The sequence below is a fragment of the Sander vitreus genome, chromosome 2 (genome assembly GCF_031162955.1).
Source record: "Sander vitreus isolate 19-12246 chromosome 2, sanVit1, whole genome shotgun sequence".
In the NCBI taxonomy this organism is placed as follows: domain Eukaryota; kingdom Metazoa; phylum Chordata; class Actinopteri; order Perciformes; family Percidae; genus Sander; species Sander vitreus.
In genome coordinates this window covers 4,301,606-4,329,046 of record NC_135856.1, presented here as the reverse complement: position 1 = coordinate 4,329,046, position 27,441 = coordinate 4,301,606, and the positions used below count along the sequence as shown (strand labels likewise).

Sequence of the window (27,441 nt, the reverse complement as noted above, 5' to 3'; positions counted from 1 at the left end):
CTAGAGAGAATAAGATCAGTTTCAATTTAAAGTAGTAAAGAAATTACATTTACAACAGTGGCAAGACCTAGAAGGCAGGAAAAAAAGCAAATTGACCAGGCCACAGCCCCTCCAAGCAGGTAATAATAAGTTTAATGACCTACAGTAAATATGCAGAAGTCCATAGGACATCAACAAGGCAATTACTGCTGAAGTTGAGACGAGAGCTCCTCTTCAATTGTGCAATGTGCAGAAACATCTCGGCGATATACGCCAATGCAGTGCGAGAAGAGGGAAAAGCAGAAAAAGGAAAGAAAAGCAAGCCGTTGCAGCTCTGCATGCCTTAAAGCTGTAACCATGGCAACCCTTCCCCTTATCCCCCTACCTGGAGTCTTAGCGGCTGCCTCTGCTTGCGACTGTGGCCCGCCCCCCTGTCTCTGTCTCCGTCTCTTCCCCGCTCTCTCCCGTCCAAGTCCTCCTCCTCGCTGTATCTGTCCATCCCCACCAGGTCATCGGCGAGGTCAGTCGTGTTGCCGCGGAGGCTCTCCCTGCCGATGCTGTCCACACTGCCCACACCGGAGCTGCAGCCCGCGGAGAGGTTCCCTGTGCTACTTGTGCTGGCTCCGTTGGCCGTCTGCGCCAACAAGTCTCGGAGCTTGTACCTGACGTCCTGAGTACAGCTGGGGCTCTGCTTCATGAGGATTGCGCCGGCCCCGGAGCCCAGTCCTTCGCCGCACATGGAGCCGGGGCCCATGTCGCCCAGTGCCATCAGACTCACTGCGTTAGATTGCTCCATCGGGCCTGGGCCGCTCTCGCTGACGCTGGCACCCCCCAACCCCCCCCCCCTGTTACTAGCCCCGCATTCAGCCATGAAGTTAGGGAAGTTTGCGTAACCTCCGCCTGCGCCAACAGAACAGCTCCCACCACCACCACTCTCTCTCCCTTTCCCCCCGCCACGCTCTTCTTGTTTGGGGTGAACTCCTCCGAGCATCCCTCCTCCTCCTCCTCCTCCTCCTCCACCTCCTCCTGCTGCTGCTGCTGCTGCTGCTGCTGCCGCCGCCGCCGCCGCAGCCGTGGCCGCCGCCTTCCTCTGAGAGATGATCTGGGTGCACTCGTCGATGACCGTCTTGATTTGCAAGATGCTGGCGGCGGTGAGGATGCAGAGGGCCTGCGACTGCAGCACCACCAGCGAGCCACTGTACATGAAGTCCACAAGCTGCTTCACGGTTTCGGCGGGCACCAGCGGTGGCACAGAGATTTCAGAGTGACCCAGCAGCAGCTTGTCCTGGAAGAAGGGGCTGCCAGCTGCCAGGACGCAGGCGTGGGCGCGCAGCGAAGCGTCATGTATCCGCACGGTCACGTCGCAGAAGAGGCCCTCGCGCCGCTGCGTGCGCAGGGCTTCCAGCACCGACTGGCTGGAGTTGTGAAGGTGGATGTAGTGCACGGTTTCTGTGCCGGACACCATGGCGGGAGGGGGCGAGTCGCTGGGGATGGGGTGGGAGTGGGGGTGGGGAAGAGGGGGTAGGTGTCTGGGGTTTTGCGTCAGCTTGAGGGATAAGGAGGACAGGGAGGGAAACGGGTACAGTGCATGGGCCACGGTGGGTCCTCGTCCCCTCAAACAGTCATGAGTCTGACGGAAGCTTGCGGCTCTGCTGTGGTTTAAGTGTGAGAGGAGCTGCCTTTGTTCTCCTGAGAGCGAGAGAGCGACGTCAAGAGGTTGTTTCCACCAGCTTCACTGTCTCTCTTAAAACCCTGTTAAAATAAATCACAATGACGGCGATCATGCACTAAGCAGTTGTATCAAAAGCTAAAATATTAAGTCAATGAATTGATGAATCAATCAACAAACTTGATAGACTAATTTATGAAGCAAAAATACCAAATATTCCCTTATTCTAGCTTGTCAAATATAAAAAAAAGTATACTTTTCTTAGCTTTGAATGACTGAAAATTCATCGTCTTTGGAGTTTTGTACTGCTGGTCAGACCAACTAAAACAGTATTTTTCACCATTTTCCGAGATTTTGTATACTTTAGTTATTTAGTTATAAATACTCAACATATTGTTCGATACTGCTAACAATCATTACCGTTAGTTGCATACATTTTGTACAGTGATTTGTGTCATTTTCGAGCCAAGTCACACAGCTGTGGCTGAAGGTGACAACTAAGAAGCTGCTAATAACCATCAATTAAGTCGCGTGCATCATCTGGAACACCTGTTTTGGACAAATGACAGCACGTGCCGTGCGCGAGTCTAGTAGCTCCTCGGGTCAGTTTATTTGGCTATTCTGCTCAGCGGGTGGCCGGTAACGCAACACCAAAGACAATTTTAGCTGTTAGCGACGCTAAAAAGACGAACCAATAGTGAGATAGTAGAAGCTGAACAATTAAAACACCTCATTAATCAAATTTAACTGCCAATTCAAGTAAATAGGTTACTGAGCAGCCGACGTTAGCGCCAGCAACCAGCAACTAGGTTAATAGTGACAGGCTAACGTTAGCTAGCGTTAGCTGTTGACATTAGCCGCTTAGCTCCAGCACGGAAATCTGCACGAAATGTACAGATTTCTACATGCAAACAGAGCATCGCCATCGACTAAAACACTAACGCGAATTGTTAAATATCGAAAGGTAACTGGCAACGTGCCTAGCATAACATAAAAGCAGCTAACGGAGCTCGATCCCACGCTCCAATACAATGCTAACACAGCTCGGTTACTAGCTAGCTAGCGCAAATTGTACAAGGAAACAACTAGTTAAGTTAGCCTGCGAGCTAATGGGCTACCACCCTTTTTTCTGTACAGAGCGCGTTAACGTAACAGTCAGGTAGTTGTCCCGTGTCATTGCATGCTGTTTTATCGTGACTACATACCTGGAATGTGCAGTGACAGCTCTGGGCTTTTTAGTTTCAGGCAGATGGATGTAGCAGGAACCCCCCAGTATAACGCACCCAACCTGGTGAGAGCTGGAAACAAACACACATGCACACAAACGCACTCACAGACCCGCGCATACATACAGAGCTCGGCACAAAAAAGGGGATGTGGAGTTTCTCATGCTTCACGCCAGCTAAACCATCCACAAATGTGCATGCAGCGCTTCTCTCACATAAAGGTACATACGGGCTCACATCCTTTAAAAAAGTAGGACAAATGCCTGCACACAAACCCACGTTAAAACACATCAGCCATCAGACAGCAAACACACCTTTACACACCCACGCACACTGCAGGAAACACAGTAACAAAAGAATGATGCACATACACACATATCGTATTGTTTAACTCTAATATAAACATGTAATTGTAATGTGTACTCATGGGGGAGTTCCTTCATGGCATCAGCATAAAGGAGGGAATTAATACAATACTATGAATGTATTGGATAAGTACAATAGCAACAATTTAAGATTCATACTAGTCCATAATGAAACCATTGTTGACAGATATTTTGGCAGGTGTTCAGATATTCAGGGTGCACACAGTGTATTTAAGGGCTAAAAGCCAATTGTACAGTGAGTTATCCTCTCTGTTCTGTAGCCCTGTTCCGGGTGGATAAACTTCAGTGACCGTGGCAGCAGGTCTGGTGAACCCAGCACAGCGAGATCCAGGATTAGCTTGTACTTTCAAGGACGAGCACTTGAAGTGAGTACAATGCAATGCTGCAAATGCTAAACTAGTAAGAATCAAGTCAGTTACAGCCCCTTTGCCAGATGATGAGCACATGAGTCAGGTACATGTTTGCTTGTTTTGAGCATTTTAAGACCTATAAAGATTAAATGGGTAATGATTTACTCATAGAAATTGTCCAAATAATTGTGCAATGAAGAAACAATTTTTTTGTACCTTTTTTCTTAGAAAAAAATCACCTGCAGCTGATAAAGAGCACCAAAACACAGCACGAAAACTCTGCTTTTGCAGACATTTAGTGGAAATCTTTGACAAATGGCGTAGAGCTGCAAAGATTAATCGATTATTTGTCAACATATTAAATGAATCGTCAACTATTTAAAAAATTGTTTCAACGGTTTCATTTTTTATGGGGCTAAAAAGTCAAATCTCGGATTCCAGCTTCTTAAATGTGAATATTTTCTAGTTTTCTTCTCTCCTCTGTGACAGGAAACTGAATATCTTTGAGTTGTGGACAATACAAGACATTTGAGGACGTCATCTTGGGCTTTTTGGGGAAACACTTCCACCATTTTCTGACATTTTTATAGACCAAGCAACTAATTAATTAATTGAGAAAATAATCAACAGATTGATCGACGATGAAATTGATCGTTAGAACGCAGCTCTAGAATGTCGTTAAGCTTGTTTCTAGATTATATCAAGAAACAAATCAAATATCATGGGTACAATTTGCAGCCATGATATTAACCAGTTATTGACTTAATACTGTTTCATAGAAATAATATAATCTATTGAGGGAAAAGAACCCTTGATGGTGTCCTTTAGAATAAACGGGACCAATTTTCTTTAGAAGACATGTTGTGGAATTCCATGAGAAACAACTGGTTGTATTACCAATAAATATTTTTATCTTAAAGGCCCTGAAAACCCACACAGGTGTGGCTCCTGAACTAAGCCTTATTTGAAACACATTTTCTCTTCCTTTGTGTCCGATAAGTGCCCCCACATTGTCTGTAATAACATGTCTGCCCGTGAGTATTACAAGTTTGTGCATGCCTCCGCCGCTGCTTGATAGTTTAAAAAACAGACACCAGGATTTACTCCACAACAAAATATAATTTAATGAATTCACTTTTCACTGTGTCGATCACAAATCTATATTGATGTAAAAAAAAAAAAAAAGAAACAAAAAATGAAAATGATCCAATACTCTGCTTTTGTCTTAATGTAAGGCATGCAGTCACCACCGAGCTTTGGACATTGAAAGCTACAGGTCATTACAGTAAGACTCAGCCACAAATACACACAAAAGCGCTCGTAGGATCCACTCCTTTCTTGGGGCCCAATAAACATTTATTCTTTGCACATACAATGAGTAGAAGTGGAATTCATCACAACACCAAAAATATAGTAGTTCACTAACTAGCAACAGGATACGCTAACACTTCATCTTGGGCCTTTACTACCCTCTGATCTCTGGAGGAATAAATGGTATGGTGATGCTGGAATACTTTAATATGTGAGTTACATTGAGAGCTACACCAAAAGTGGTAAGTTGCAAAGCACATTGTGTGAGCATGTAGCACATAAATGAGGATGGTTTGAACAGCCGTGACTCTTGCATTCAACCCATTTCAGTGAGACTGTTTTTCTGAACCAGTCAATCAATCAAACAAGTGTATCTGTCACATTAAATCGTACAAGGTACATTTCCAGTGAAATGTAATCCCATCAGCTCCTTCAAATTGTAAAAATGAGTTTCGTCATTCGGTGAGGACGTCCTTCATTTAAGGAAGTAAGTTACATTTAAATGCTGCGTTTGTAACTCATGTAAAAGGTGCCGGCATTTTCTTGTCTAAGGTGAAAACTGTTAATGACCTCTGGGATGTAAAGTGGCCTCAGCTTTATAAATACAATTATATATTTGCCTCCATATAAAAATAAAATTAGCAATACACAAATATTGCACACCTAAGGAGTTTAGATTTATTAGATTACTGACAAGCTATTGAGGAAAATGTACAAACATGGAAATAATAAACCATCCGGTGCAGTACAAATGAACACTTCGATATTTAATTCCCTATTCATGCAGCATGACTCTCTGGCTGTGGGAGGAGGGCCAGGTAGGGCAGAGGTGGAGTCACGGCTGCCATGGGGAGCTGGAGTTGGGCTGTGCGGCGGGGGGTGAAGGTCAGATTGGAGCAGCAGGTAGTTCTTCAGGACAAATGGGGCCGAGCACCTCATTGCTGCTGCGCGTCTAGCTCTCTCTGGCGGCAGCCCACGGCAGTGATGAGGGCGGCACCCTTGCCGCTGCCATCCTCAGATAGCAGGAAGATGACGTTACATTTTGGGGCGAGTTCCTTGACCGTCTGCTGGAAGATCCGAGAAAAGCTGAGGGAGGAGAGCAACAGGAAACGGTGGTTAAGAGGCAGTTCACAACTTAAATCAATTTTACTTGAGGAAAATACAGATTAATCAACATTTCTGTAAATGTGCCAGTGTTAAGCCTCCTACACATGATCCGCGGTAAATCCGCTCTGTGGTGGTGTGCGGTGATGCCGAACTAGGTGGAGTGCTACCCTTGGCGGCACGCTTGGAATTGTTGCAGAGCGCTGCTCTCAAAGTTCAAATTATTTCAACTTTGACCTCGTTGCCGTTGACCTTTTCAAGGCGCAACCGTAATACATCCATGGGCGCGACCAATTCCAGAAGCAATGATGACATTTACCTGCGCAGCCTCTCTGCTCTGCACCCTACCTCGTGGTTTTACCGCGAATCATGTGTAGGCAGCTTTATCCAACTGGCTAATTTTCAACTGTAGTCCTTTCGGGAGATGTATTGAGAACATAGAAACGGGAAACGGCGAAGATATTAGAAGTTAAAAAGAGACATGCTTTCTAGTTAGCAACAAAAATGTTGCTCTCACTCGAGCTTTACAGCTCGGATGAGCAGCAGGGTGGAGCAAGGAAAGTTCATTTAGGGCCTCATAAAGAAGTATTATGACGCTGTCTGGATAGTCCAGTTAAAAGAGCTCTTTTGGATGTTACTCGTTGCAGTTGTCCAGCAAATTTTGTAATCCTGCTTTATGAGACATTCCTCTAAAAGCCCTTTAATTTGAAATGCAACTAAGATGCTTTTGAGAAAAGGGGCTTGACCAAATGCAGTGCCAAGGTTTCTTTTCTATGAAAAGTGGCAATTAACTTGCAAAGACAATAGTGGGATCACAGGTGGCGGGGTGCAGGACTGTTAAAAAACTGTCTTGATTAGGTAATTGAGGTAGCAGTAAGTAATTCTGACTCTAGTGCCTAAAAAAACGGTTTCTGAATTTGTTAAACAAGATCAAAATAGCAAGTCAACATTAAAACCTGTCCTGCCTCCAAGCTATTTTTTTTTTTATAAAAAAGATTCAATCACCTTTAGTCTGTTATTGGAAATAGTGAAAGATAATTGCTTGTTTTGTCAAACTAACTGTCCAACCCCTCCTCCCCCCAAACAGAGTAAAGCAGCAAATCCTCATATCTGACAAGCTAAAACCAGCAACTGTTTGTTGTTCTTACATGATAAATTAATAAATTATTCGTTTCTTTCAACCAACTAAAATAAATGATTTTACTAATTGCTTTAGTTTTCTCAAGGCCTATGAGTTTGGTGCCCTTATGAAAAGCCTTCATTGTCAGTGTCTTGAGATTTTCGGGGCCCCCCTTTGTGTAGGCTGACCGTTTTAGTTTTTTTATTGTGAGAAATGGTATCATTCAATAAATTCCCTGCCACTTGAATCAAGTGCTAGCCACTCTTCAGAAAATGATTTATAAAATAAAAGATTCAACCTTTTGCATTCCGATGGAAATTCAATATGTAGTGTAGCGTTTAAGAATGAATGAACCCCTTTCCCCACAAACGCGTCTCCTATTATGTCTTACTGTGGGTGCAGCTTGTAGAGCGTGCCGTCCACGCCCACGGTAATGTCCAGGTGGTCCAGTCCTCTGTTCTCACGGATCTTGTCCACCACTGCAGCCATCCCGGCTCCGCAGATCTGAGCGGCGCGGCGGGACACCGTGCCACACACCTCCTTGACAATAATACTGTCATCACAGGTGCTGTCGAGCCCCAGCTGCTGCAGGATCGCCCTGACCTGCAGCAACGCCAGACGATCGCTGTGGAGCAGGAAAGGGGGTGCGGAGAGCGTGTCAGAGGTCAGCCAACAGCAGAGAGTCACCGGATACCTCACAGCTGTTCCCAGAGGCTAAGGTAGGCTTAAACAAGTCGTCACATTGCATCCCCCTCCTCCTCTCATACCTGGAGGTGTTGCCCCCTTAGATGTTACTTTTCTGTGGACAATGATACCTAAGCATGTGCTTCTGTGTGCTTATCCTCTCAATCATACTACTGTTTCTATGTTTTAGCCATTGGCTGTATATAAACAAGTATAAAATCAGATATTTTACAGCAACAACTTTGGTTTTTCCTAATGTACCTCCAGGCAGCCACCAGTTTCCATTCATTTCACTACGGTGTGAAAATCAACAATCATGAACCTGTTTTATATACATAAATAATACATCACGATAAACACGTCTGCTTTGACATAACCATTTCAAGTACTGCCCCCTTTTCAGTCGACTAATCTGTCGTTTTAGTCTTAGTCGACTAATGGCGCTTACCCACTGCTAGTACCAGCTCTGCTCGGCTCGACTCGGCCGCGGTGCCCCGTCCTCCATTTTCCATTGCAGACTTAGTACTGCCTCATGCGTGAGGCAAGCGTGGCTAATCGTCATAGCGACGCCGCAGGAAACTGCTGTGACCTAACGTGACACACACACCGAACATGGAAGGTGTGTTGTTTTTGATTCTCGGCATGTAGCTGTTGCCACAGCCAGAAGACAAATTTAGTTTCAAAATAAGCTGGGGGCAGCAAAAAAAACCACCGCTGGCTAAACTATTTAAAAATGGCGGGTCTGTTCAGGACACCCCCGTCTGTCGCTAGCAATGATGACGCCGTGATTAGTGACGATTCTCTCTGACCAGTCGGTAGTCTGCAGGTTTTCATGTCACCTTTTGGTATCGCCTCAGCTCGCTTGGAACCTCAACGGAGGTGATACTAAAAAAAAAAGTACCTGTTAGCAGGTACCAGGGACTTTTTTTCATAATGGAAAAACAAAAAAGGTGAGTAGAGTCAGACTTTCATTTAAAAGCATATTTAGGACGGAAACGCCACTTTTAAGATTTACCGTATTTTCGTTTTCCAGTCAAATGGCCTTTTGAATGGGAGAGTTAGGGGCACTTCTATGATAGCATCAAAAAAATCACTATTTTTAAAACACTAAGAAGGCTCGACACAACATGAAACTTTGCTCGTAGTATCACCAGGGTCTCTACACCTTAACGAAAGCATTGAGAACATTGTTTGTGTACACAGAGTTTACTAAAAAAGGTTTTGAACAACTTGTTCTTCCGGTCGCCGTCCATCTCGCAAGTCAAAAATAGTCGAGCGAGGAGAGTAAAGATGGAAAGATCGGAGAAATGGAGAGATCGCCTATTTTGGACTGAGAAAATGGCGGATAGTGTAAACAACTGCTAACGTGAGTTGCTTAAAACCTTTCTTTTTAGTAAACTCTGTGTACACAAACACTGTTGTCAGTGCTTTCGTTAAGGTGTAGAGACCCTGGTGATACGTCGAGCAAAGTTTCATGTTGTGTCGAGCCTTAGTGTTTTAAAAATAGTGAGTTTTTTTTTTTGACGCTATCATAGAAGTGCCCCTAGCTCTCCCATTCAAAAGGCCATTAGACCGAAAAACGGTAAATCTTAAAAGTGGCGTTTCTGTCCTAAATATGCTTTTAAACGAAAGTCTGACTCGGGTACATTCACAAAAAGACCCTAGGTTGCATTTTGGCGAGAGTTACGCTTTAAGTTTCTTACATAATCTCCACCCCTGCTGCTATCAAAGGAGAAACACCTCTTCTCTCTTTACTAATGATTATTCCCTGTTGGGTGTAGAAAATTAGTGCAAATTTACAGTGATCTAAAGCTGAGCCAACAGCAAAAAAATGTTCTGCCATGAAACTTCATTTTAATTGCATACAAATCTGAAGAATAGTTTGTAACAGAAATAATTTGCTTATCTGTTGAAATAAGAAAATGTTACCACCAAAAGGCCCAAAAAATATATTTGAAGGTGGATTTTACCTTGTAACAGACACACTAATGCTTTGTCAGCCTTTTGGATTCGATGTGTCAAAAGCCACTGCATCAGCATTGATGAATCACCCGCAGTAATGCATGTTAAGTGATTAACTCACCTCTCTATCTGTGACAGGAACTTTGTCTCGAAGATGCCCCTGGTCTTCAACGTCTCCGAGATTTGTCCCCGGAAGAGGAAGCCACGCTTTGTCAGATCAATTAAAATCTGCCTGACGATCTCTCCAAGGTACATACCGCTGCACATCTTCTCATATCTGACACGTATAAGAAAGAGACCCATCTTAGTTAGCAGTATCTTCCATTGTTTGTTTATATCTGTTATATTATGTGTGTTAAACTAGCAATGAAAGTCCTAAGATATACTGTATATTTAATACTGGAGGTGTCTTCACCTTTGTTTGCCTTCGTTGAGCGAGTTCTCATCCACTGCCTGGTCGTACTTGGTCCTGATGTCATCCAGGCAGCCGTTGTCTCCAAACGCTCCCCACTCCATATTGACACACATACGGCCCTCATTTCCCTCCACTATCTCGATGTTCTTTGTCTCTTCCATGTAGCAGGCGTTACTGCCGGTCCCTGAGAGGACACAAAGCCTGTCAACCTCAAAACCTCTGAACGATATCTCATTTTGCAAGACTTTCTGTTTTAAAACGTACAAATCTAAGATAAACCAACTCTAAATAATTTTTCCAATTGACGCTCACAAAATTGTGAGTATACAAGTTTACCTAAATGTTTACCAAACTGGTGCAGTGCCTGTTCAAAATGTCTGTTTGGAACAGGCCAATTGTTTGGCCTCTGGTATTGCTGCTTGCAGCTTTCTTGAGAACCGTTCATCCAAACAACTTCACACTCGACACTGCACTTCCTTGGGTCCTGAGCAATACACCTGCCATGACGGGTCATTGGCAAACAGTTATTCAGGACCAGGCTACAGTGTAACATCTCTGATCATCTGTTCTTGAATGTACTGTGCCTCGTAGATCTCAAGAGCTCGCACTCGACGCTGCACTTCCTTTGGTCCTCAGCAAATCGTCTATCGCATGAACGATTGTCGTGAAAATTGAATGACAGACAGACTCCTTCCATTTTAGTTGGATACTTTCAACTTAAACTTTTCTTTAGATCAAAAGTTCCTTAAAAAGCAGCGGCGTTTTCTCACCTGCAATCAGCCCAACCTCACAGTTGGGTTCCTCATATGCACAGGTCATCATCGTCCCCACTGTGTCGTTCACTATGGCAACCACATCTAACTCAAACTCCTGTGAAAACGGTTAGAAAATTAAATCACAGGCAGAAGTTACACAAGTCTCACAATTCAAGATGCTCTGTGTTACAATCCATTTGTCAATGTACAGAGTAGAGTTCAAATCATGTTATTTTTAAATTATTAAACGCCAGATAGGTAAAAAAAAAAAAAAAAAAGTCAGATGATTTTTTTTTACCAAAACTAACTAAAATATTTTGGATTAAATAATACCATTTATGTTTCCAGGTTTTCACTCAACATTACAGCAATGTTAAGTCCACATTTTATATCTAGCATTGGTTTCTGAATGGGTGTGTTGACAGGATTAATATCAGGCCTGGTAACTTTTTAAATGCCACTCTGAGCACAGTGCAGTTCAGTCACATTCCTAAACCGACTACACAATAAAATGCACAAGCTGTTTCAGACGGCTGCAAAATTCCGGAGCCTTGCCAAACACACAAAATGCAGAGGATCGTCCATGTCATCACTGTGCTAATTCTGAGTTTGAATGGAACACCCGCACTGCAGACGCAGACACACACTCCACAGTAAAATAGGTTTTCCAGGTGTTAAGACAACAAGTGTGTTAAGTTAACAATAACCACACACTGCTGCAGTCCTGCACTGCTTTACCTGCCAGTCAATGATTTACAGTCCCATAATACTTACTGGATTCTCAATCTAAAAGGGTAAAATTGATATGAGAAACTCAAAAGTGTGGATGAATAAACAAAACTTCTTGAATACAAAACCGATCGATAATCACAACGAAGATGTGTTGGTTCATAATAATATTTGTACAGAATCTTTAATACAAGAAATGCAGCACAAAGTGCTTTAAAAAAGGACATGATGACAAATTGAGCCTAAGAACAGGGACTCAATATGAAATAAAAACATGGATAGAATACTATAATTAATGAGAGACAGGATGGAAATTAAACACCTGACAACAGCAAAACAAGATAAAATATACATGAAAAAGGAATGCATAACGTATGATGGGAGGTAAAACCCACTGAATAATAGAAATAAAGTAAAAAATATCAAGATTATTTTGGGGCTTTTTGGCCTTTTATTGATAAGACCGATGAAGACAGGAAAGGGGGTAGAGAGACGGGGGTTGACATGCAGCAAAGGGCCGTGGGTCGGACTGAGCTACCAGGGCGCCCCAGAGATTTGAGATTTTTAAGACCGAAACTCGGGAAGTATTTTGCCTCGACTGCTACTTTCTAATTATTGGTGCCCAGGTCTCTGAGTTTAGAAATAAACACAACAGAACCTACTTTTCCCATCTATGACACCAAAAAAGGGCATTTTTCTCAATAAATAATTAGCCAGCTGTATTGTATATGCCAGGACATGATAGGTGCTGTTAAGATGTTGGTTTGCACAGTGGGGGTGAGGTAAAGTGTCTTTATGATGAACTTTATGTAGTTCAGTCCAAAGGAATGCCAGGAATAGCATCGTATGTTACTACTCTGTTTGCCCAGTGAATTTCCTTAGAGTTCCTTTTTTTTCCTGCAGTATTTCAGTATAGAAAGCATTTTAATTTTATACATAGCAACAGTAGTTCTGTACAGTAGAAATACAGTGGGGAGACAAAAACCAACACGTCATGCCAAAGGACTTCAGATCTGAGATCTCTTAATCCCATTTAAAAAACATTGCTACAGACGGTTGAAAGCCAGTTAGCAGCATCTCAGACCTTTTTATATGTTGGGCTTTAAAGCAACATAAGGCAACCTATCTGAGTTACAAAGAGGCCAAATTATACAAGGTGCATTGGTCCAAAAAACTAAGATGAAATCTTTCTTATCTGAAGTTTTTGATGACACATTCAAACAAAACTGCATCGGTGTATCAGCAAAGCAGCAGTCCACAGTTAATTTAAATTAGCAGGAAGACGGCAGACAAGGAAAGCTAAATGTTTTTAGAAGTTTTTACATTCCTTTAAGCAAGCCCTTACTAAAATCATACTATTTTATTTCCGAATTTTCTCCCTCAATGGCAGTAAGACTGATTTGTCACATTTTAAATGTTGAAAACGGACAAAACTGTGGTGTTTGTACAGCATTGATGTCTGTGTTGCTGCAGTTCAACTAACATAATACCTAATGATGATTGGATGTTCTTCCTGTTTGCCATTACCTCTTTCCTCTTGATCGCTTCCCGAAGAAGCTCCACCACATCTTCACCCTCACAGTCTGTGGCCTTGAATCCTTTGGTCCAGGTTACGAGGATACCCTGCAGAGCACGTAACACTTACTGGGGAAATATCTAACAAATACGGTCTCAAATAATGACTTTGTAGGTAAAAGGGTTAGAGCAGCCTTCTGACTAAAATGAAAATAAAACTCTTGAAACCCTTAAAAAGGATGAGAAAATATCAATGGAGACAATGATTAGTCATACTAATATCAGTGAACAAGGTTCTACTTGCTCCCAATCAGCCACATCCAGCTGCCAGCAGGAGAAGACTATTCTAAACTTTCTGTAACTACTTGAACTTTTTGCCACCATTTGCATTGATATTTCTCTATTACATTCAAGGGACTCGTCTGTTTCCTTTTGCTTTCTATTTTACAAAAAGAGGTGTGCTATTTTTGAGATAATTGATAGAGAACATACTGCGTCCAAGCTGGTCTGATGGCAGGGGAAGGAGAAGGTGAAACCCAGCGGCAGGCGAGCACTTTTCATTCCCATGTAGTCCAAGAAGTCGGAGATGCAGTACACAATGTGGTCAAAGAGCTGAAAAGAGACAGGATTTTAGTGGTTTGTACACTGCGAGTGTGGTTAGTTTTGCTATCGCATCATTTTCTATGGCGAGACAAAAATGTTAAACGCATCCTCTAAATGTTCTTTGTGTCTATTAGATAAAGCAGAAATAGGAATAAATCTGTCAAAAATAGAGAAAGGAGTACCTATGTCCACGCAGAAAAGACTTATTTCCTAATAAGCATGAAATCCTCAACAAAGAAACAGTCATTACCTCTTCTCCTGTGCCCTGCATGACTTCTATGGGAATGGCGTAGATTTTATTATGCATCTCCACTGATCGCTTCTTCCCGCTGCGAATCTTCACCAGGAGCACACGGAAGTTTGTTCCTCCGAGGTCCAGAGCGAGGAAATCTCCGTTCTCTGTAACGCAAGAAAAGCCTTGTTAGCTGAAGAACCAGCAAAACTTGACCTGTCATCAGTGAATACGTTTTCTTCATATGTATTGATTTTAATTAAGAAAAAAATATTGCTCCCTGATGCTTACATAATACAGTTTAAAAGCATAGGAGTATGCCTTTTGAAAGTTAAGGATTCACAGTAACATATTTCAAGTTTTACTGCCATATTGAGAATTTCTGATTAGTAGGTAATTCCTCTTGGCTTTGAAATCTTAATGTACCTGTCTGAGCCCGTCTGTGACGTTTACCCCTTTCCCTGCCAAGATGCGTCGGTGACAGTGTAATTTCTATCCCGCCATAAACTACGGCAAAGAAGATGACTGAGAATTTGGTTTAAGTTGTTTCATCTCTTCGTTTATGTCATATGTTAAAACCTGACCTGGTAACATGAGCGCAAATGCACTTCTGTATGATTTACAGAAGTGATGTTGACCAGGAAACGTGCTACCCAACAAACCTGATCAACATTTCTAAACAGCAGCAGCGTCTCCAATCACAGTAAAACCGTTTTTAGTGTTTCAGGAAATCTGTTGATGGAAACCAACGTTCTGATCCAAATTATTGACGAAATCACAAGTTGCACACGGAAACGAACTCTACCACAGGGTCCTTCCCGCCCACCTGTCTGCATATTGATATTCAATCACCTGTTCCATCTGGTGTTCTTCGGACAAAAGTAGGCAACATTTTGACTGTAGCTTCCTTGTGGGTGTCCTTCTTGAGGCCTCTTTCAATCTCCACCTTCATGCGCTTCTTCACTTCTAGCAGCTGCGCTTTGCTCAGCCGGAACTCTGCCATCGTCTGCTGAATCTGGCGCGCTTGCTCCGTCAAACGGTACGCCACTGCTGTCACCATGGCTGCTCCTTTCGCACTCCCACTCTCAGACAGCAAGAAGCGGACATCTGAGTCTGGGACCAAGCGACGCACGGTCTTGTGCAGACGGCGGGCATATCTGTTCAGAGAGCAGAAGATATTCTAATGAGAGAGGCTCGATCGGTATAACATCAAATACAAAATGTTAATCTTTGCTCATCATTCAACACCAAATCTTCTCGGGATGAGGACACAGACAGGGTACAGGTACAGTATTTGAGATGGTCTTAGGTGGTATTTTACACAACTCTTTTCACTGTGAACTGAAACATTTCATAGTATTGCACTGATACTTTTATTATTTTATTGCCTCCGCAAAGAAGGCTGTGTTTCCGGTTTGGTTTGTTTGTTGCACTGTTTGTCAGCAGGATTACAGATAAACTACTGGCCTGATTTTAATAAAACTTGGTGGAAGGGTGTAGCATTGGCCAAGAAAGAACCCATTACATTTTGGAATGGATCCGACTCATGTGACAGATACACAAATTAGGTATTTTACGAAGAAACATCAACCTGACTTAAAAACTGCAGAAGTGATTTGGATATGTGTGTCTTTGTTTGTTTTGAGAACTGAATTATGGGAACACCTTCCCACCACTAAAATGAATGTCTGTCTGGTTTGCATCCTCTATATTCCTCAGAGGATCTTGTTTGCCTTGATCACTGAGTATCTCATTCTTGGTTTTGATGGGGGTTTTTTTTTAAAATTTTTTATGGGGGAACATTTAGGCAAATATGAAGGCTAATGTAGAGACATGAAATCCCAACTTTCAGTATTCAGCATTACTGTCTACACACTTCTCTTTAAAGAAAACTCACTGAGGGTGCATCTTGTAGAGAGAGCCGTCGATGCCCACAGTGGTGCGTAGGCGTGTGACTCCTTTGTTTTCCTTAAGACGACAGAGGATGCCTCCCAGTGTTGAAGCAATCAGATTTGCTGAACGGAAGGATACGATGGTGCACACGTGCTGCACAGCCAGACAGTCTTCATCTGAAGGCTCAACCCCAAGCCTTGTTAGGATTTCCATGCATTTCTTCAGCCCTTCTTTACTCCTAAAATGACAAGTATTTTTTTGTGATGAAAGATCTCATCCCTGCTGCTGAAGAAAAACGATGAACCAGATGATCATTTTTATGCCCTTTTTAAGGCAACAAAGGAGCTTTATTTTTAATTCCTGTGAACACTTTCTGCAGACCATTCCCAGAAAAATCAAGATGATATATTTTTTTCTTGTGCATTACTCTGAAAGTCATTTTCCCAACTCACTTTTCAATGGCAGAAACATGTTTTGTCTCAATCTTTCCTTTCGTCAGGAGCTCGGGGGTTATCCGTCCCTCAAATAACAGCCCCTCTTTGGCCATCTTAACCAGTATGAGTCGAACCAGCTCTCCTATGTACATCCCACTGGCCATCTTTTCAAACCTGAGCAGAGAGAAACACAGTGTGTGTCACAGATACAGTTTGCGTCATTCCATCTTCTCTTCAAAGACCCGACATTCTGCTTTTGCTTGTCAGGATGCCATTTTAGAAGACATGTAACCTCTTTCTCTATTTCTAGGATGAATCTTAAAGTTGCACTTTAGAAACAAACACAGATCTTTTCTAGAATACGGTGTACTTAATAACACAGAACAAAGGAGCTTTATTGTAGCGGATTAAATTTGTTGATGCAGCTACATAATTATGAACATGACGTTCAATGTACATAAACATTTCTGTCACAAAAGTACGTAAGCCATATAATATCCTTTTTAAGGTCTACTGCACTTTCAGTGTTTTATTATTCTGCAACAACGGACTTACCAAATGGTAGCTCTTTGCTGCATGTTAAAATTATACAGTTTCAAATGTTTTTGTAGCTGTATTTTACATAACAGTTACTGTGTATTTCAGCGTTTGAACAGTATTGTGTTGGGCGGTAGTATCCTACAGTTACAGAACTAGAATCCCTGAACCCGCTTAGAAATTGTATTGAATAAATAGAACTTTGAAGGAAAATCTTACAGCTGTTTTCCTGGGTTGATGGAGCCTCTGTCGATCTCGCGGTCAAACTCTGTGCGAATGTCCTCTAGGGACCCATCATCCCCGAAGGCACCCCACTCAGTGTTTATGCACATCCGTCCTTCGTCTCCTTCCACCTGGTCAATGTGACGCAATTCCTCCATGTAGCAGGCATTTGTTCCCGTTCCTGAAAAAGATTCAGAGCTGCATGACTCTTGCTCTGTGGAGCTCAGTAGACAGACTGCATTGTCCTAATGATGCCAGGGTTAGTGTTATAATACCTTTGGCGCCCCCACATGTAGACCTGTGCTTATGGAACTGTAAAGTGCTTTGGATATATGTGTTGACTTTGTCTGCTTTTTCAAAACACATCAAAACAGACCACTTTATAATTTTATGAGCAAACAATATTAAGTCAGTCCCCAATGTTGTTTTTTCATTGGTTTGTATCATCTACTTTATTTGCCCTTCCAAGGTTCTTGGTAAAATGTAGTCTGTGTCTTTACCTATGATGATGCCCACTTCACAGCGCTGATCGTCAAATCCACAGGTCATCATGGTGCCAACTGTGTCATTCACCACCGCCATGATGTCTGCCTCGTAGTCCTGGAAAAGATAATCATTCTGTATTATAATAATTATAATCATCATCATCACTAAGTTTGGACTCAACAGACATTTTAAAAAGTATACCATCATTGTTGGTACATCATTTTAAAAAACGTATTTCATTTTGACTGGTTAAATTAAAATATTTAGTGTATTTTGAAATGCCTTAAACAATGAAACATGACAAAAAATTGTTTTATAGTTTTGTAAACCCTATGCAAATGGTTAAGTTAAAAGAAGAAGAAAAAAAAACTCACCCCTCGTTTCTTGATAGCCTTGTTTAGAAGACTTACAACATCTACGCCTTCTACACCACTGACTTTAAACTTCTTTGTCCACGTCAGTAAAACCGCCTATAAAACAAGGACAAGCTTCAAGTTGATGTCTGTCCATTGCTATTCCAACCACGGCATCACCTTCCAACAACACTTCTTCCCAATGGTACTAAGAATACAATTACATTAACATTTAGCTTTTCTGAGAAAGCAAACATTTGTGATGCATGTTTCATATACTTTGTCTCCACAAGATAAAAGAAAATGAAAAACATTCTCCAGCTCACATTTGATCTTAGAACTTCAAGACTTGAAAAAGAAAAACTCACCAAAATATTGAAAAGTAATAGTCTGAAAGTTGACTGTGGCACTGTGTATCTCTTTAACTTCTAACTCAACAGCACATTTGTTCGAGTGTTTACCTCATCTAGTTTTGTTTGGGCACAGGGGAAAGAGAAGGTAAATCCCACAGGAAGCTTTTTATCCTTGATTTTTTGCTTCTCCATGAAGTCGCCCAGGCAATCTGCAACATGGCCAAAGAGCTGCAGACAGAAAAGAGACTTTTACACTGCCGAATACCAAGATACTGTAACAAACAAAACCCTTTGACCAACATTATATTAACACACATTTGACATTTTTCTTTAGAAGTAAAAGTTCATGAGCTACTCTCTCATAACCATCACTTTTAAAAGCTGAACATTATAACCTTAGTTAAAGTAGGATTTATTGCAGGACTGGTGCATTAGACTGCATTAGTTTTTTAGTTAGGTGTACCTCATAAACTGGCAACTGAACTGAGTGTGTAACGTGTAACATGTTAGGAGGCCAGATAGATTGATGAGGAAAGAACATCCACACAACACTCAACAGCACTATATTAATAACTTGACACTATTTAGAAAATGGCTACATTTCTTTTGCGAGTTTCACTGTTTTCAAGGCTGTTTTGCTTCATATTTATGTTTATATTTTACCAAATCACTCTCTTTTAACCTGTTCATATAACACATGACATTTGTGGGCAGCTGTCTCCTTGACATTTCATTCAACAGCATCTGTCTTTGCTCTGTCTGTGCAAGTCATGGTCTAAACCAATCACACAGCCTCAGACAGCCTCTCATGTTTTGGTTATCAAGTTACAATTCGCCTGCCAGCTGTTCCCTATAAGTTCAGTGAAGGTCAGCGTCGGTTCTGACTTCGCTGTCGTTACCCTCAGCGTTATTAGGGGCGTCATTTTACACATATTGATCCTCGACCTGACCTCAAACTACTGAGGTCTGTATGAGTGGAACCAGTTTTGTGTCTGACCTTGGTCGTGCGGTATTTGCTAAGTATTTGTTGATCATAGGGATTACGATGTGGACAGTTTAGACAGATGAAATAGCTGCCTCCATCCATTTCTTTTTTTTTTTTTCTTTACGGTAAGGGAAGAAGGGAAGAAAGAATTCTTGAATTTTAAAAGGGACCTTTATTTCTAGTCGGTTCCGTTTACACAAGTTTTGCTGCTATCAAAAATTACAACACAACAAATACATATATATTAAAAAAACTAAAGAAATTTGACTTGCAGAGTTGTGTGGATCATAGAGGAAGAGAACATGTTCTCCTAATCCCTGAAACTATATAGTAAGTAATGTAAGCAGTCTGGAATGCTGATTAAACAGATGCTGACAGATGTTTTTGTCTGCCAGCAAAAAGGACAGCCAGCCTTTGGGCCAGGATGGAGGTGCACCAGATATCAGCTACTGGTATATCCAGTATCCTCCACTGGAGGTCGCCTGTCCGTTTGTCGACGGGGTATGTTCAGAGGACAGTGCCTTGAGAGAGGAGAGAGGGAGGTACATAACGAGGGATATTTGGGCTTACCCGTGACCCGTTGCCGTGAATGATGTCATCAGGGGTCTCATAGACCTGGCTCTCCATTTGAACCGGCTGCTTCTTGTCCTGCGTCACTTTGACACGCAGGATCCGAAAGTTCGACCCCCCGAGGTCCAGCGCTATGAAGTCCCCCTTTTCTGTCAAAACAAAAATACAGATAAACGTTAGAGATTTTAAAATCTCTGAAATTCTTTATTTTATTTACTTATTATTTAACGATTGTCAGGCCAACGAATTTGATAGATTTTCTGTTGATGAAGTTTGAGTTTCTGTAGGTGGAGCTTTCCTATTCCCCTGTACAGCTATGGTGGCTGTCACATCCAGCCTCTCTTTTCAGTTTTAGATTTTCTGTTTGTTTATGATCCTCACCGTTAACTGTTTACATCTCTGGCATTGTGTACATTTGGTTTTTGCACCTGTTACGGCCCCAGCAAACAAACACAATTTAAATGTGACCGTCAACATATCTACTAACGCCAAACCCGAGGATAGTTAAAGTAAATTAAGGTTTATTCACAAATGAACTATTATTGACTAAACCAAAATTATGGGAGTCTGGAGGTCTGGCCAAAAAGAACAAAAGAAGGGAAAAAGCCTGAAGAAGAAGCCAACCAAGGGCCGTCGGACCCAGAACCTCAGAATATCCTGACTATAGCAATATTCCGACTTCATGACCTAATTACCTGTTACTTTTGGGAGCTGTTTAGATGTGCACTCCTTGAATGTAAGAAGATGCCTAATCATTTCTGATATTCAGTGCCGTGGCTGGCTTCAAAAGCAGTTTGAATTTAGATTAGAATGATTAATTTAACTTTCAGGCATTTAGCTGAAACAGATCTGAGTGAGTTACAATGAACGAGTAGAGAAGGATTAAGTTTCTTGCAAAAGGACACTGCACCAGAACACACGATAGTGTGCATGGATGTGCATTTACTGTTGCAAGGATCCGACCTGGCTGTGGCCGTTCAGTTACAAGTAAACAGCCAGGACATCCTGCCTCCCAACTAAACAATGTTCTTCATTTAGTAGTTTGCTGCATTGAGCTCTTTATCTCTTTGACCTGACTGGAATGAGATATGACCGGTGCTTGACACACAGAAGTGTTACTGATTTGCTGCAGAGCATGTGTCCCACTATATAACCTCAATGCTGAGTTTGTGTACATTATTATTTATACATTATTTAAATGAAGTCCTGTCAGTCGTAAACTATCGCAAAATAAAACAAAGTTGTACAAGGATTTAATATAATTTAGTTTAATCCTGGCTTTAATTTTGGCAACACACCCAGGGGTTTACTCAGTTTTCAAAAGATATAATCCCTAACATTAGAGCCAGCCAGAGCAGGAACAGATGAAGGTGTGCTCACATTCTATATTTGTATCCCAAGAAGTATCTCTTTGTCTTTGTCTCCTCACACTTTCCCAGATTTCAGGCTGTGAACTTGTGAATCTGAACAATCGAAAACGCACTTGGCCGCAGAGCATTGTTTCCTGTTCCACAGTAAGCTGGTCACTGAGTATTGATTATGTCTGGCTTAATGTTAAAACCTTTGACGGCACTCACTTCTGCAGTGTGGAATTTATTTTGGGGAACGGAGTGAATTTGGTTGCACAAGTGGTAATGTGACCAGGCTTCACCCAGTGTTGAAGTTGGACTAAACCACTGAATTGAAGCAAAGCAAGATATTTTGCTTTGCTTGTTGTGGTCTGGGGTAAGGGATATCCTCAATGGACGTAAACCAAGATTACTTTGCAGCCTGTCGCCAATCAACAGATGTGACAGATGGATTCCTTCAGATGAAATATTAACATTACTCTATAGAGTCTGCCCTGAGGGATCAGATGAACTGTTACTGAAACTAGCCTACATGAAAGTTATCTTTTACTCTTGTTGCTACGGTCATCCTTCCCATCATGTCTGTTGTTGCTGATTAGGCTTTCAAATGTTTATCAGTTTTAACTATCGCCGTGGCTTCAACTCTGCCCTTTGCGTGGTCCCTTTGACATCATGTAGATTTTGAAACCTGAGGCTATTTATAATGTAAGAGCAGGCAGGAGACGGGCAGCGCTGCCTCTGCCTTTCTGCTGGCCTTGTTCGGGCCACAGTATATCTGACAGCCACTTGATGTTATTTCTGTGCGTTGTTTACTATCCAGGACAAGCCATGATAGGCAGCAAACAGGCCGGTTTGAGGAGCGAGCCTCTTGACTTTGGCCAATGGGAATCTAAGAGTTGTTCTGAAGGGCGTTTGGTTTCTCTCAGGACATTTAGCTGATTAAAATAATCCTGCATCTACACACAGATTCAGACAAACTTCAAAATGATAACACCATTCATTTTCTATTTCTTGTTTGTTTTTGTTTGTTTTGTTATTGTCCCCTATAACACGATCAGGCACTTATCTACGCTACGCGACACTTACACGCCAGGTGTGTTCCAGCTGTTAGACTGAAATATGAGGCTCATAATACATTAATAGTCACCGTCAGTGTGGCAAATTGCTAATTGATGCGTTACTACTGGTGGATAGCTAACATTGGCTTGAGTGGGAGGCTTCTGCAGTACAGCAGCATCAGACTGTTGTATCCAGCTAAATCTCAGCCAACAGATGAAACAGTTGGCTATTAACAGGTTAATTATTTACAGACACACTAATGATACCTGGCCGGAGGAAGACTCAAGAGACATGATGGCAATCAACCTTAATTTATTAAGGTATTGTAAATCCTCGGGTTCAGGAAAGATCGCCAAATAAATATTAGACATGTCTATAAAACAAATGTTTGTTAAACAAGAAATAAATGCATACAAACTTGTCAAAAATATTATCCATGTGAAATTGCATTGACATCTAGAAGATCTTCTGTTTTCTGTCCCCCCCAAAAGGGCGCCGGTCTTATGTGCTGAACTGGTTCATTACATATTATGACAGACTCCTCATCTTAAGGACGATAACTGTAATATTTAAATGTGAACTTCTCCATCTTATTATTTTAAAGTTAAAGGTGCCGTAGGTAGGATTATGAAGATCCAGGACTTAGCCAATCAATTGGAACATCGACAACTTCTCAGTCCCTCCCCCCTTTCTGCTGAAGCCCAAAACGGTCTCCTAAGCCCCTACCCCCCACAAGGGAGAATGAATACGTGCATGAGCAGTGATTGACAGCAGTTAGACCCCCCCTCCTTGACCCTGTTTGGTGCATTTTTTTAAATGACCTGCTTCATGTAGTTCTACTGGAACATAGGGTCAGTTTCAGCAAATATGACAGAAAGTTAGTTTTATAATATTATATTTACCTACTGCACCTTTAAATTACACTGCAGCTATAGTATATTAGAGAGTCTTAATCAGAATATAACCCCATAAGTATAGTTACACTTATTTGACATTAAAGTTGCCAATCCTAATTTTTAACAAAATAAACATAATGTAATACAGTTTGTATGCTACTTCTGTCTGGCAAAAGCTTTAGCTGATAACAGGCCAATCCCCACACTGGCAGACATGGATATTTAGCAGGCAAAAGGTTTTGAATGGATTATATAGGTCATTAGATTGTCCCTAAATTCAAATCAATAAATCTGACATTATGAGGTCTTCATCCGACGGCGTTGGCTGCATGTTATCAGATGGGTACAGAGCGTGAAAACAATAGTGATCTACTGAGCCCAGATCCAGAGCACAACACAAAGAGGCTGTCGTCACACAACGATTTCACCACATCAGCACATTGTTTATAGACCGACAGAAACAGGATGCAACAGGCACGCTTACAGTATAGATGGACTGCATATAATATAACATAACAAAGACACTATAGTCGTGTGAATGGGATCACTTTGCCTTTAATGCAATTGATTTTGTCATCCTCATGATGTTGCTTCTTTCGCGAAACCCATTCATTCCTTCCTTCCTTCCACATTCCTCAGTTTTCATTGTTGCTTGTTCAGTCATTAAATGATGGACGTTCTTACGTTTTCTTAAAACAATATGGTATTTAAAACTCTTAATTCTTGTGATGTTTGTATTTTTGATGCTCATATGTTCATTTTATTTAATCCTGCTCTAGTCATCTCAGTGTGTTAAACTTGAGCACAGTTTGCTCTTTTGAATATACATAATACATCTATAATACAAATGTATCACATATAATTACATTATTCATTTGTTTTTTGTACTTTCTAGCTGTTGTTTGCTGAATCAATGGGCTCATCCTACCATGGGACACATCAGTCACTCGACACCAGGAAGTGAGTGGCAGGTAATTCAATATTGACCTAATACTTAACCTCCTGCTGAATATTTCAAACAGAACATGACCACACCAAGTTCTTTTTACATCAAGTTGTAAAAGTTTTTTTCTTTAAGATGCACAACATGTTAAAGCTACTCCAAATCCATAGTTTCCCCCTCAGCTCACTATTTGCAATGTTTTGAAACCCTGAAAAATATCAAAAGTGAACTGGGCCCTGTTTCCCAAAAGCATCTTAAGTCTATGGGTTAAGTCTGTCTTTAGATTCTTTTGCGCAGCAGAAACCCAGAAAGGTTTTGGTATCAGTGAGTGGTGTTGGGCACTTTAGGATACTCTACCTGATTATGGTAAACGCACACGTTTTGTTGTCATAATACGTTTTTCTACACTATACCTGATCCGTCAGGGATGGACCTGACGAAGGTGGGCAGCATCTTGATGGAGGCGGTGGGGCTGGTGTCACGGCCGAGCCCGTTCTCCATTTCCCTGCGGAACCGGTTCATGATGTCCTTCAAGGTATCATCGGAGAAACGCATGGAGTAGAGGTACTTATCGATCTGAGGAGCAAACACGGGGTGTCAGGGAGTGGTCGAAATGTGCCAAATTAAAAATGAGTTACCACATTTTTGTACATACAGTAAATGCTTAACAACAGATTTGAGGATAACCCCAGACAAGGGGGAGGGGGGTGGGGGTCAGTTGGATGTTGTGATGTAAAATAGAACTAAAAACAGTTTAAACATACTGCATACTGTAGATAAATCAAAGTACAAGGTATAATGAACTGTAGGTTACCATGGCAACAGTACTGATGTTTCATGCTATGTTAATGACAGTGGTGGAAAGTAACCAAGTACATTTACTCAAGTACGGTATTTAAGTACAATTCTGAGGTACTTTACTTGATCATTTCCATTTTTATGCTACCTTATACTTCTACTCCACTACAGTTATCTGACAGCATTCATTACTGGGAACCTTTTTACTACTGTTTACTATTCAGATTAGTAATACAAAACATCAAACAACTAGTAAATCATGAAGTATTATTATGGATTAAGCTACACAGCGGTATATAAAGTAGTTAAAATAAGCTCCACCTTTACAAGCTGCAATATTTAAGTGAGGAACACATTAATGCATCAATTATATCCAATAATATAATGTGTATTATTCTGAAATGAGGCGTTCAGCATAAGAAAATGTGGCGATACTTCTCTCTAATGATTAAATAAGGTGCCTTTTGTAAAATGCAATAAAAATCAATGCAGCATAATCATCGGTTTGTTTAAACATTGCATGCAGTTTAATTGCAGTTAAAGCATTCAATTAATGTAATGTTTGTTCCAGGGGGGATTTCCCCTGCACATTCCCTGTAATTGTTACGTAAGTCATACCATCGGGCACACCACAGTTCAGGCATCCATTCTGTGCCATGAAACACAATCGTGTGGACTTTGTTTCTCATCGGGCTGCTCTGTGTGACATTGCTATTATTAGCCTCTGAAAACGACTAACGCAATGTGGAGTACAACTTATTGATTGAATAGTGTATTTCCAGGAAATCTATTCCTGTCTTTCACTGTCAACCTAGTGTTGCTCTGTGCCAAGACAGTTTGATCATTTTGTAATTCTTTCTATTATTCGGCTACTTTAACTCTCTAATTGTTCTCCTTTTGACTTTAATAAATAAACCGTGTCACCAACATTTAATCAAAGAGATACTTCCTCATAGTGGGTTAAATATATTTAAACCCAAGGTGCCATGTTATTTATGGCTGCACCATTACATCAAATGGAAATTTTACATTTCCCCCAAACTTGAGCCTGACATATTTATTTTCCCGGGATACTTTTGAATCCCCACCACTTTTAAATAAACTGTTTTGTACAGTGCTTGGCTTTCTTATTGGCTGCTGCTGAATTTCTGAATATGATATGCAGTGTACCAGTCATATCCAGGGTAACTTTCATCCTTTCAAGGATCCTGAGTCACCACAGTAGACGCTGTTGTAAATTCCACTAACCCAGAGGCACGTGTATCGACTGCACTGTGATAAATCCCCCACTCCCCCTCGGGAACATCTAACCGGTCTATCATCAGCCCATTTCTACTAAACCAAAGGTCAGATTCTTTACATGACCAGAGGAGACAGTATTTTTCCAGCTAGGGTTTCGTATGTGTTCGGCTAATGAGTGCATGTCGTCTTTGCTAGAGGTAATAAGAGAATGAGCGAATTAAAAGAGGAAAGAGATATTTTTTTATTTTTTTTTTATTTTTTTTATTTAACCTTTATTTATCCAGGTAAGTCGATTGAGAACAGTTTCTCATTTGCAACGACAACCTGTCACATTCACACATTCATTCCTGGAAGCTGCCCAGTACAACCCCAGTCTGATCTGCTGGCCACTGAGCAGCTCCACTGGAGCGTTTGGGGTTAAGGGCGAAAACGGGAGAGAAAGAGAGGATGCAGCGAGAAAGGGAGGAGCTCACGAATTTCCCCAACATCCCCCCACAGACACCTGTCTGCTTCAGACGCCCTGGCAACCGAGGCTCCGGAAAAACTCTCTACGTATAACGAGGGCCTGTCTGCAGCACATCTCCACCATCACTGACCACAGCCCTTCTCAAGGGCATCAATGTCAAACACTGCTAACTCCAGAGCAAGCTAAAATAGAGTCAAATGCAAATTAGAGTTCATCATGGCCTCCTCCTCCTCTACTTTCCAAATGCTGCATCCTCCTCTCCCAGCCTGATACGCCCCACAGACTCAGTGCTGACATGCAGCTACTGTTAACCGGCGTCCATGGCTGTCACATTACAAAACTCTTCAGTTCAACATAAAAGGACCACTGTGGCACCTTACTTTCACTCACCTTTTTGAGTTGATCATCCTTCAACTCAGTGAAGTAGTAGGCCAGAAGCTGAGCTGCTATCATCCTGCCTGCACGTCCGCCAGGAGCTGTCAGCGACTATGAGGTGGTAAGAGAGTAAGGAGGAGGGGAAGAAGCCTGCCGTGCGTTCTCTCTCCTGTTCCCCCCTGCGCTGATCCCTCTTTATCCTGAAGTGGAGGAAGAAGCAGGCCCAAGCTAAGCACCGTGGCAAGGCAAGGTTAAAAAGAAAAAGTCTGCTAAAACAAGAGTGCAGCAGCCGTTCGTGCTAGTCTGCAACACACACACACACACACCCACCCCCACACACTTAAACACACAACACACACAGAGGCTGGGTTTGAGCGTGTCTCCTCCCTCTGTGCTGCTAGCTCCTGTTAGCTCTGGGGAGATGCAGCAGCTCTGCTCTG

At 41.8% G+C, this 27,441-nt stretch overlaps 2 protein-coding genes and 1 long non-coding RNA gene across 3 annotated transcripts in view; 1 reads left to right on the top strand and 2 right to left on the bottom strand.

The window, feature by feature from the left end:
* zbtb45 (zinc finger and BTB domain containing 45) overlaps positions 1-3,175 on the bottom strand; it is an 11,169-nt gene extending 7,994 nt beyond the window's left edge. The window contains exons 1-2 of the mRNA XM_078273797.1: positions 2,854-3,175; positions 365-1,731 (exon numbers count right to left, since the gene is read on the bottom strand). Coding sequence (XP_078129923.1) covers positions 365-1,444 — 1,080 coding nt within the window. The 5' untranslated portion in view covers positions 1,445-1,731; positions 2,854-3,175. The remainder of the gene's footprint in view (positions 1-364; positions 1,732-2,853) is intronic.
* On the top strand, positions 2,261-5,472 carry LOC144532873 (uncharacterized). Its single transcript, XR_013503383.1, has 3 exons — positions 2,261-2,939; positions 3,521-3,625; positions 4,100-5,472. It is a non-coding gene; the product is annotated as an uncharacterized LOC144532873 (long non-coding RNA).
* On the bottom strand, positions 4,710-27,441 carry LOC144532848 (hexokinase-1). The gene is made up of 18 exons (XM_078273786.1): positions 27,017-27,441; positions 24,534-24,696; positions 19,874-20,022; positions 18,427-18,546; positions 17,987-18,082; positions 17,627-17,726; positions 17,124-17,307; positions 16,386-16,541; positions 15,938-16,171; positions 14,893-15,197; positions 14,059-14,207; positions 13,698-13,817; positions 13,218-13,313; positions 10,977-11,076; positions 10,207-10,390; positions 9,913-10,068; positions 7,537-7,770; positions 4,710-6,007 (listed from the first exon to the last, which is right to left on the bottom strand). The coding sequence occupies exons 1-18, from the start codon at positions 27,077-27,079 to the stop codon at positions 5,857-5,859; spliced, it is 2,760 nt and encodes a 919-aa protein (XP_078129912.1). The 5' UTR covers positions 27,080-27,441; the 3' UTR covers positions 4,710-5,856.

Coding starts and splice junctions, on each gene's coding strand:
- LOC144532848 (XM_078273786.1), bottom strand. CDS start 27,079: ATGATAGCAGCTCAGCTTCTGGCCTACTACTTCACTGAGTTGAAGGAT. Junction 20,023..24,533: donor GTCCATCCCTGACGGATCAG/GTATAGTGTAGA, acceptor TTGTTTTGACAG/AAAAGGGGGACTTCATAGCG. Junction 18,547..19,873: donor TTCACGGCAACGGGTCACGG/GTAAGCCCAAAT, acceptor TTCTGTCTGCAG/CTCTTTGGCCATGTTGCAGA.